The sequence below is a fragment of the Limulus polyphemus genome, unplaced genomic scaffold (genome assembly GCF_000517525.1).
Source record: "Limulus polyphemus unplaced genomic scaffold, Limulus_polyphemus-2.1.2 Scaffold133, whole genome shotgun sequence".
Lineage (NCBI taxonomy): Eukaryota > Metazoa > Arthropoda > Merostomata > Xiphosura > Limulidae > Limulus > Limulus polyphemus.
In genome coordinates, this window is record NW_013665743.1 from 728,727 (window position 1) to 740,437 (window position 11,711).

An 11,711-nucleotide genomic window follows, 5' to 3' on the forward strand; every position below is an offset into this window, starting at 1 on the left:
TATTAATAAAACTGTATTTATTGTTATTGGGTTCTAATACAAATGTAATTATAGTAATTGGTTTGATATATTAGAACCCAATAACAATAAATACAGTTTTATTAATATCATAATTATTACCAGTAATAAACAAACATTACAGTCAGTCTAAGCACACAATTTAACACATTTGCAATGTAATACCAAAGGTATTAACTGAATTACTTTGTTAACACATTCCTGCACATTCATGTAAACTAAACACAATAATAACAAATAAATTATTGAACACATGCACACCATAGTTACTTGGGATACATAAAGCAGCATACATATGAATACAGTACCTGGACTGTACAAGATGCTTTGTGTAAAGTTGTCTCCAAACACTGTAACATATCGTGTCCTGGATCAAACATGTCTCCAGACTTGACAGGAGCTGCTCAAATAATGATGATCAATTTTAACACTATTATATGACACACACACACACATTTTTGTGTGTGTATGAAACATATTTGTATTGTATTTCTGATGATAAATAACTACAGTATTTCAGGAATTAGGAGGACAAGTACATATAGCTACACTCCCAAATACCAAGGAACTGCTTCTGCCCTCTGAATCTTTGCAGCAGGTTTTCAACAAGGAGCACCGAGTAACTAACTTATGAACAGTTTTCTGAGGAAATAATGTACATTATTTAAAAATACTTGATCAATGGCTTTTGTTACATAATAATTTAGGTAGCTCTGACAAAAGAGAACAATGAAGTGTAAAACAGCCATTTAAAATAATTCTTTCATCATCAACTATTAAGAAAATACCTGCAAAATAAATTTTCATTAAAAGAAATTTGATCAAGTGTACTTTAAAAAATGCAAAATACTAATAACCATGTGAATGCTTGATACAAAGTTAAAACTCAACATTACCAATTTGCCAGAAATACAAATAAGAAAACCTCAAACAAAATATCATCTTGACTTTAAAACAAAAATTGGATATCTTATTTTCAACAAAATAACATTGTAAAAACAAGACTACTAGGAATCTTTATCACTGAAATAAAAAATGGAATATTTATTTGTGATTTTTATTTATATTACGTAGTAAATTTTTATTTGAAAAATGTTATTTATCACCTCTGTGTCTTAACTTTTGTGTTTTACCAATTTATCAACAAAATTATCAACACACTATAAGAAGTTTGTTGTTGTCATGTTTGAATAATACAATTTTCATTTTATTAATTTCCAAATGTAGTTATTCAACAGAAAATATATTTCACTTTGTGCTTTAACAATACACTTTCCCATTGTTCTAATCTCTCATGTTAAACATTTTATCTCAGACTGTCCTTTATGAATATTGAATACGACAAAATTAAAACTAGTCATTTATACCAACCAAGTAGTTTAAAGTATCCACTTTAATAATAAACCACTAAATAATTAAACATTTCTTTTTAAGATTGTTAATGTACATGTATCACATAGCCAATAATGGTTCAATATTTTCTGAAATTACAAAAACTTGTGGGATAAAAAAACATTAATCTCAAAACTAAATTTTAACAAGATTAGCTTTCTTAAAGGCCACATGTAGAAAGGTCTCAAACACAAGATTTGTAAGTCAGAACATTGTTGCAACATCTGGTCAATCACCTACAAATTACTTCTTGAAGAGAACATATTGAACATTATAAAACACAAACTATGTGGAACAAACAATGAAATGACAATGTTTTTATTTTATTATTAATTTTCATGTGTTTTGTTTATAAAGCTCATAATAAAACATTTGGAACAACTTCCATTATTGTGTGAAGAATTCTTTCAAACTCAGGTGAAACACCTGCAAGATATAGCTGAAGTGCCAAGCTCCACGCAAAACTACAAAACAAGCCACATCTATACAAACTGCATATTATACACTTATAATAAACATCATTTCTTTGAAAATGGTAAAAAATACATTTGAAAAAAAACTTCCTCCCCATTTCAATAAAAAAAAACACTTCATAATTTATAACTGCTTAGCCATTAATAAATGAATACTACAGTTTGAAGTGGGCACATAGTGGTATGCACATTATTAGATGTTCAAGGAAAAATTGATGTATAACATCATATATTTAAATCATTTTTACAAAGCTGTTCTAAAAACTGTAAATTTGTATTTTGAATACTCAGTTATGGTATATTATTTATTTTAAAATTAATACATACCTCTTTCGTCAAAGCTGGTGAACAAGAGTTTTGTAGCCTTCGTAAGTAAGAAGGAAAGAAACTTCTGTAATTACTTTCTGGACTAGTTCCATAGCTTAGTGCCTATAAGAATATTCAACACATGTTACTTCAGAACTTTGTTTCTCCATCTTTTATCTCAAAATGTATTTAAAAATTGAATTTATGGGATTTCATTCTTTTAGGTTTTATACAAGCTGTTATTGACACTGTAGAATCTTGTTAGCAAAGATAATTTCATGTAAAGATGTTTAAAATTTATTTTTCATTTTATTTTCTAATCATTTGTAGAAAAAAGGCTGCTTGTAGAACCCACAAATAAAATCCTGAATAGGGCTGCAAATAAAAAACAAAGATAATCGAAAATAAACATGTCAAAAACAACATTAAACAAATAAAAGACAATGCAGAATATAAAAATTGTTTGATATAAATTAGATGCTAGCCTCAAACCTTAAAAAAGTGTAAAGTTCAGGAGAAGAACATTAAAAAACAAAGTAATTTCAACAAATGCACAAATGTGTATAATGTAAAAGAGGAAAAAACAAAATAACTGACAACCAAGACCTTAGATTCTGAAGATTAAAAGCTGTGATGAAGACTTTTAAGTAGATTTTTTTAGGTTTATTATTTCATAGAAACAATGACACAGTTTTTCAGTAAATTCACTCTGAATACTAGTATTAAGAAGATTGTGATGAAATCTTGTTCAGAGTGCTGACTTTCAAATGTGATGATAATATAGTTGTAATGATGGCTTTTTTTGGTGGACTTAGGAATGTAATGTTAACAAACAGATGAGAACATTTTCAGAAAATTTACTTTGAAATTGATAATGAAAAACAGTGAATAATACTAAATCAAGAATTTGTGCTGAGTACATTTGAGTAGACTTACTCTACAGACTGATATTAACTCAAGAATTTGTGCAGAAGACTTTTTGTGTGGAAGATTTTTTTTTATTAGGCTTCCTTTGAGTCTATAACCAAGTTTTTCATTACGAAAGAAACATATTACTGTTAAAATACAAACTAACAAGTTGAAGATTCTGTTGTAATAACATATCAGTCTTTCTTTGACTTTTAAAATATACTTAGTGATTTACTTTGCCAACAAAAAAAAAGTTACTTATCACTTAAACTCACATACACTGAAAACAGATCACTGGAACTGTGGAAACAAATGTTATATTAGTATTTCTAAATGTAATGTTAAAATTATTTTTATAATTTAATATAATTTCTCAACAATCAATTCTTGGCAAATGTTAATCCCTTTATTATTAGCGACTCAATTTTTGCCTCTTTATATTGCCTTTTTTTTCTTCTTAGAAGTGCAAATGAAAAGTCAAATGTTTCAATGTATCATTTGAGTTTAACATTCATTTCAGATTAAAAGGTTCTCTACTAGAAAAAAAACAACTTTTCTTGAAGTGGTGATGATGTGAACTGAAAAGACTAAAAGATAATTTTTATACCAGTTCACCAAAAACTATCACAAACATTATTATCATTTTGTGTGATTCACAAATCTAGAAAATTGATACATACCTTCTGTATAAAGTTATGTGGAAAAAACTTAATAGCTTTTTATTAGCTGCACATGATTAAACTCATCACGACCTTAACATACTATGCTATTTACAGGAAGATCAATATTAATATACGAAATTTGCATACCTTTAACTTTGGATATAAAGACTGCAGTTTCTTATGCAAATTATCATGTAGGCCCGTAGAAGTGAAGAGAAAATCAAAAACAGAGAAAAACTCCCGAACTCCTAGAACATCACTAGCACATTTAACCTTTGGATGCATACTACCAAAAAGAATTTAAAAACATAATTCTCTGTTAGGAAACTAATGATTTACAAACAAGCATTAGAAAAATAATCAGCATGAAATGTCTGTTGAGCAAAAATACATTCCTAAAACAAAAATAAAACCTAATTTTTTAAATTTGATTTCCTAAGATGCTGACTACTGTTTCATGCAATAAAACTCTTCCAATTTACTTATTTTACAGATATTAAATTGAATTACCAGTTAGCACACTTATGTTATCATTAAAGATAAATGAAACAAAATACCCCTTGTATATTCAGAAAACAATTAATCTCATAGATTAAGTTCTAAATTCATATTTTACCCATTATGCCATGCCCCAGGCCACCATTATACCCCGGAGTATCCCATAAACTCTTATATATGGTACACTCCTGGGAGTGTCAGTGTTTTTGGAACATCTAGGCCAAGGCACTAGGGGCATAATCATCACCAAGTCTAGGGCAACTGGGTGAAAGTCCTCAGTAGTCATATATGTCGATCAAAAATAAATTAATAAAAAAAAACAGGACAAAAAAACTCCTGACATCCTGAGGTATGGCATAATGGGTCATTTACGGGTAAGTTATCAAAACATTTCAATACTGTGTTAAAATTGAGTTTAATATGTAGTTACAACTTTTGTACAGATAAGCCAGACATCTAATTGCATAATGTACAATACAGTTCTGTGCAAGACCCATCCACAGACTGCCAAGAATATATCTGTCACTCAAACACTAAAAATACATTAAAAAGAGAAACAAGCTATTAAATCACTTATCTATAAACACAAAGTGTCAGATGAAATTAAATTACTTTATACTATAGAATGTTCAATCTTAAATATTTTATACATTATCAGATGCAACTATAAATGATAAAAAAACTGTAATCTGCATTTTAACAGAAAACTTACTTCAACAAGTTATCCAAGTAGTCAATAGTGAACTTTGAATATGCTCTCATCCCAACCATAGGAAGCATTAACTCAAGCCAAACTGAAAACATAAACACATAAAAAATTATTACAACTATCAAGTGGAAAAAAAAGCTATTTTTTTACTTCAAAATGTGATTGCATTCAGACAGTCTCTCAGATTTAAAACTTACCAACCCAATGATTTATATGGTATAAAAATAACACATACCATTTTATTTCTAGATTCAATATTTTAATATTCTTGATGCAACTTATGCTTGAAGGTGGGAAGAAAGTAATGATTAAGGGAAATCGCCAAGTTCACTAATATTACATATCAAACAAGAAAATTGCCTTCAACTTCTTTGTACACTAACAAATATTTAGGGTTCACTAATACAAACATTCTTTGATAGATTAATTAGGCAGAGTATTCATGATGTATCTTAGTTAAATGGATGGCAATTGCCTTTTATAGAAACACAAGTGTAGAGGGTGATGTTTCGAAAGGTGCTGAAGATGAAAGGCAAAAAACTTTCAAAACATCATCTTCTACACTTGTGTTTCTACAACAGGCAGTTGCCTCCATTCAACTAAGTTTTATCATTACAAACATTGTTTACAGTGATTGTCTTTCAAGCATTTTGTGTGTTTGTGGATTATGCCTTCAACACTTCATTCAACTGGTTGACTAAGTTTTTTTTTTAATTATTTATAGTGATAATTCAAATTATGAATCAATGAAAGTAAATTTTCTAACAAACTTTATTGTAAATGAAAAAGTCAGAACACTAATTGTCTGACCTCAACAACACAAAATAATATGAAGTTTCATACTCATATTTAAAACCCATATGAATGAAGGGAGACAGAGACAGCTTGTACTCTTGAATAGCTCAGATGGACAAAGCACTGGCCCTGTTAATCAAAGGTCCCAAGTTCAAGTCCCACCTTTTTTTCACCTTACCAGGTTTTTCTCTTATAATAATAATTATAGAATATTTGTAGTGCTGCTGAAAAATGTTTTTAAGAGATTTGGTCAGGACAGTTTGAATGTGATTTCAGTTCATTTTAGCAGATTCTCAAAATTTGGAACTTTTGGTCATTAAAAGCCATATCAATGTTACCAGTTGGTACATGGACTAGAGAGTAATAAAAGGCAATGATTTACACTTACAATCTTAATAAACAATATCTGATATCACTTTCAATTTATCTAAAAAAAAAACTGTTATAAGTCAGTATTTTTCTGGCAAGAATAGTTAAATGTTGAATATTTAACAGTGCAAGCTTGTAAAGGATGTCTCTAAGGATAGGTTCTAATTTAATCAATAGCTCTATACCTTTAAAATAAATGGAACTAAATGGTAAACCTTATCTTTACTGAACATCATAAGGTAATTTAGTCAGAATTTCATGCACATTTTATCAATATGTTAATGTATTAGGTTATCAAGAAATTAATGTTGCTTTTTTTTAGATGAAAAAACCCCAAAAACTTGTATATCAAAACAAAACATTTATTAAATGATGCTTTTCAATCTTACAATCAGGTTATTAGTCCCCTGATTAAAGAAATCACTTGGCTTTAAAGCAAAAAACATGTTGATGTCTTCTTTAACATCTTCCACATTTGCATACGTTTTCCCATTCAGATGCCATTGCAGCAAACGAAAAAGATAGTAATCTGATGGTGCCATATCTGGAGAATATTTTGGGTAGGGGAGAATTTCCAACCCAACTCCCTAATCTTGTGTTGCGACAAACTGCCACATGTGGACGTGCATTGTCGTGGAGAAGAAAAACACCTTTCCGATTGATGAGTGAAGGGCGTTTCTGATGAAGGGCTTGATTTAAATGTTCCAGTTGCTGACTATAGATCTCTGCATTGACAGTTCGCTGTGGATTGAGGAGTTCGAAACGAATTACTCCTTTGATGTCCCATCAAATGCAAAGCATCACTTTCTGCGGATGGAGTCCAGGTTTGGGGGTCGGAAGTGGTTTTGTCTAGAACTGAGCCATTGTTTTTGGCGTTTTAATATTCGCATAGAGAATCCATGTTCAAAAATGGTTGACGCACATTACGCGTCAGAAGAGACGAAGCAATGTTCACACGTTGGAAACGATGATCATCGGAGAGTTCGTGAGGCACCAAACACCTTATTTATGGAGTTTTCCCATATTCCTTAGACGTTTACGTATTGCTTCATGAGAGACATACAATTTCGTGGCCATCTCACGAGTATGTTGCCTTGTGTTAGATTCAACAAGCGTCTTCAGAGCATCAATGTCAATTCCAACATGTCGGCCATCATAATTTTTAAGGCTAAAGTCACCTTAATAAAATTTGCTGAACCATCGTTGACACTTACGAACGTTCAGAACATTTCATAAACTTCCTTGTTCTCCTGCAGAAGAATAGTCAACTATTCGAAACCGCTCGAGTTTTGGGTCTTATTTTAAGTTTATTACACTTTATATGTGTGATCCTTTGTGCTAACTCTTTTGTCAAGATCCATAAACTTCTTTGATATTCTTTGTGGTTACAGAGGCGTTGTTTCCCTTATTGTATTCAAACAGCATTACATGCCGAATATGTGTCTCGTCGTGTGCCATCACTATAAGGGATTAGAATATAGTAAACTTTACACATTATATAGGCTACACTAACGTGACGCTTAGGCGGTTCGTTTGAAAACTTTACCAAAACGCGCCCTTCATTTTTTGACGACTTAATATTTCAACATGGTGCAGGATGTGTTGTATAATTCATAACATACGGATATCAGAAAATTCGAGTTCACAAAATAGTAATATTTAATTCATTCCTTTTAAAGCACTAAGATTAGTTTTATGTTTATCGAATACATCTTTGGACTGTGTTTTATTGAGTGCTCTAAAAACAGCTTAAGTGTATCGATGCTGCAATTTTTAAATAAAACATTAGCATGCGAATTTTCTAGAACGAAGTATGTATTTAGTATATATATATATATATACATAAACTATATTTTTAATGTTTTTTTGTAACCTTTGATTTTTTTCTTGAGGGGATTGGAAATCATACGTATTAGATATGTGTTACACAATAGGCTATCTTCACTTTTTACATCTCGGGGATCAAAATTCGGATTTTAGCGTTTTAGATCCTTAAACTTACCGCTGATATACCGGGCGATAAGAAAATTAGCTTATTTGTTTGTTTTTAAGTACAAAAGCTACACAATGGGCTATTATCTGTGTTCTGTCAACCGCGGGTATCGAAATCCGATTTTTAGCGTTGTAAACCCTCACACTTATGGCTGAGCCACTAGATACAAAAATATTAGAGAGATCAAGTTCGTAGTGAACTATAAGATAGCTTACATTAAATCCTAGCATTCCTGAAACACTCACGGGTTAGTAAACATTAAAAATCGGGTGTCGATACCCGAGGTGGGCACATCAGAGAAAGCCCATTTGTGTATTCTTGCGCTTAACAGCAAAACAAGTAACTGAATATCATACACAATGCTAAGATTTAACTATTTTGATCTTATGGATATAAAAACTAAAAAGAAAATTAAGGTGGTTATAATACACTGGAAAAAAAGAAGCATCGCTAATTCTCAACCATAGTTGAATAAAATATATTTTTCATCAGAGTTCTGCCCAAGATTTCAGCATTGTATGACTAGTACTACATTGAATTCGTGTCCCAGAAGCCAGGGTCAATGTAGGACCCGTGTTCCAAGAATCCAGAGTTACTGTAGGACTAATGTTTCCAGAAGACATGGGCACTATGGGACCCGTGTTTCTAGAACACACGGTCACTGTAGGACCCCTGTTCCCAGAAGTTAGGGTCACTGTAGAACCCCTGATTCCAAAAGCTAGGGTCACTGTAGGACCAGTGCTTCCAGAAGCCAAGGTCACTGTAGAACTCCTGTTTTTAAAAGCTAGTGTCACTGTTGGAGTAATGTTTCCAGAAGACAAGGTTACTATAGGACCAGTGCTTCCAGAAGCCAAGGTCACTGTAGAATCCCTGTTCCCAGAAGTTAGGGTCACTGTAGAACCCCTGTTTCCAAAAGCTAGGGTCACTGTTGGAGTAATGTTTCCAGAAAACACGGTCACTATAGGACCAGTGCTTCCAGAAGCCAAGGTCACCGTAGAATCCCTGTTCCCAGAAGTTAGGGTCACTGTAGAACCCCTGTTTCCAAAAGCTAGGGTCACTGTTGGAGTAATGTTTCCGGAAGACACGGTTACTATAGGACCAGTGCTTCCAGAAGCCAAGGTCACTGTAGAATCCCTGTTCCCAGAAGTTAGGGTCACTGTAGAACCCCTGTTTCCAAAAGCTAGGGTCACTGTTGGAGTAATGTTTCCAGAATACAAGGTTACTATAGGACCAGTGCTTCCAGAAGCCAAGGTCACCGTAGAACCCCCTACTCCCAGAAGCCTGAAGGATTAGGTTCTGATATTCCTGGACAATTTGTAAAAGTTTACAGCAATTCCAATATAAACCTCATGCGGACATTGAAAGATCTAATTCATATTGATTCAAGTATTTGATCTTATAGAGATCTTGTTTTAGTTTGGGTGGCACCGACACCCACCAAGAGCAGATCTTTGATACATGACTAACCCTAATCTCTTCACATAAAAAAAAGGGGGAAGAGGAGGAGGAACAAGTTAAATCAACATCTAGTAAATTCACAAAAACCTCATATTTTCGGTACGAGTACTTTTATTAATTCATATCCATACCTTAAGCTCGTATGTTTCCTTCTCCTCACGGTCTAATACGACTTGAGGATTTTTGGGCAAGAAAAGGACCTCTCCATTATCTTCAATGTGGAATAGTTCGTTTCCCTGTCCACTTAAGGAGAAACGAATTATTGAATTGTCTCCACTGTCGTTGTCCACTGCCGAAATCTTTGGCTTCTATTAAAAAGTCACAAATTTGGTTGTCTCTCTCACTACAGCTATTTAAAATACATTTATAAAAAAATGTGCCACTCAAGTGTAATATGGAACATATATATATATATACTTATATTACTTGGTGCAAAATTATTCACACTTTTATGCCATGGTGTTAAACAAATTGAGCCCTTACGAAAAGTTTTTACTCCAGCTAATAATTCAAATTCTGTTTACATAACTTCCTTGGTTAAAAATCCCCCACGTAATCCAATGTACTATATTTACAGAGATCTCAAACCTTCAAGCCAATTCCGTATACACAAGATTACAGGTTTTACGGAGAGAATGTGTTAACACTATCCATGTGCGTTCGCAGAAATTTTTACGTGGGGGGGGGAGTTTTCCAAGGGGAGGCAAAGTAGTGTGAAATTGTGAAAAAAAAGTATTTTGTTCCTCATTTTCCGGGGGGAGGGGTGTGTGCAAGTGACCCCCCCCCCCTTCCGGAGGCACCCATGCCACCTTCACATAATTACAAAAATGGGAATAGCTCTTTACGTGTTATGGTTACATAACCATGGTTACTATCCACTCCCATGATAGGCTGGACCACACTTACTATGGTTACGACTTTGCTACAGGTAATGAATGGTCAGCCCTACTCACTGTGGTCAGGGGTATCTTACAAGTAACAACAAACACAAGTTACTTTGGCTTCAATGTTTCCTTACATATAAAAGATTAATATTACCAACAGTGGTTAGGTTTGTGTTACATGAAAATGCATGTAGTTACTTAATAGTTGGGTAACACAGTCCTGCGAATTTGAGCTTCATAAAAGTTGTTTCGGTTTTTAATAACGGATTTTCCATAATTCAGCTACGCAGATTTCGTAAATAATATTCATTTTTTTCTATCACGTAATGATTTTTTTTACAAATCGGGAAGAAAAAAAACTTACTTAGATCAAATTATAATATCGTTTACCACAATAAACATTTTTTATTATTATGTTTGTTAAGAAAAATACAGACAAACTGAAGAAAAAGGGAAGAACATTGATGTCAAACGAATATGCATCCTCATTCATCCTGATTTTTTTGTGTAAAATCTACATCTTTTAGTCTCAAAACTACGTGTTGTGGTCATTCTTTTATGTATTGCGTTATGACGCTTTGTGAAAAATCTGTACATGATGGAGAAAAATGGATATCATTTTCGGATTCCGCGGACAGGAATTACCGTAGAACATGTAAAAAACATAAAATAAAATCGCAGGCTTATGTAATCGGATTAACAACTGTTACTACTACAGTATTAAGACCCTTAACGACCCGGAGTTCACCATGATGAATCTGGAAAAAAACTTACCTTTGTGTTGTGAAACTATGGTTGTAACAAACAGTGTCTCTGATGGCCAGTTTAAACTTCTCATTGTTCATTGTTATTACTAACAGTGGTCGCATTTGAGCATAAAATTAAACAAGGATTACCGATTACAATGGCGTGACTGTGGTCCTTCCGGTGAAATAAAGATTGGTCACTTGAGTTAAACTTTGATTATACTCACAGAGGACTTATTCAAAATTATATGGATCTTACTATGGATACTGGAGATCCTGAAGGCGCATTCTCTTTCACAGATCCCTGGTAGGACTGGAGAAAAGTCGGAACTTGGTCGTTAACATCCAGCACCTCAACAGATACCTCGCTCACGCTCTATACATGGAAACCATGAATTATTATTAACATCCAGCACCTCAACAGATACCTCGCTCACGCTCTATACATGGAAACCATGAATTATTATTAACATCCAGCACCTCAACAGATACCTCGCTC

The 11,711-nt window shown here is 32.9% G+C and overlaps 1 protein-coding gene across 1 annotated transcript in view; it reads right to left on the reverse strand.

The window, feature by feature from the left end:
- The window catches only part of LOC106473710 (transmembrane protein 214-like), a 51,242-nt gene that overhangs the window by 22,905 nt on the left and 16,626 nt on the right, over positions 1 to 11,711 (reverse strand). The window contains exons 7-10 of the mRNA XM_013934392.1: positions 4,971 to 5,052; positions 3,908 to 4,046; positions 2,211 to 2,312; positions 327 to 418 (exon numbers count right to left, since the gene is read on the reverse strand). Coding sequence (XP_013789846.1) covers positions 327 to 418; positions 2,211 to 2,312; positions 3,908 to 4,046; positions 4,971 to 5,052 — 415 coding nt within the window. The remainder of the gene's footprint in view (positions 1 to 326; positions 419 to 2,210; positions 2,313 to 3,907; positions 4,047 to 4,970; positions 5,053 to 11,711) is intronic.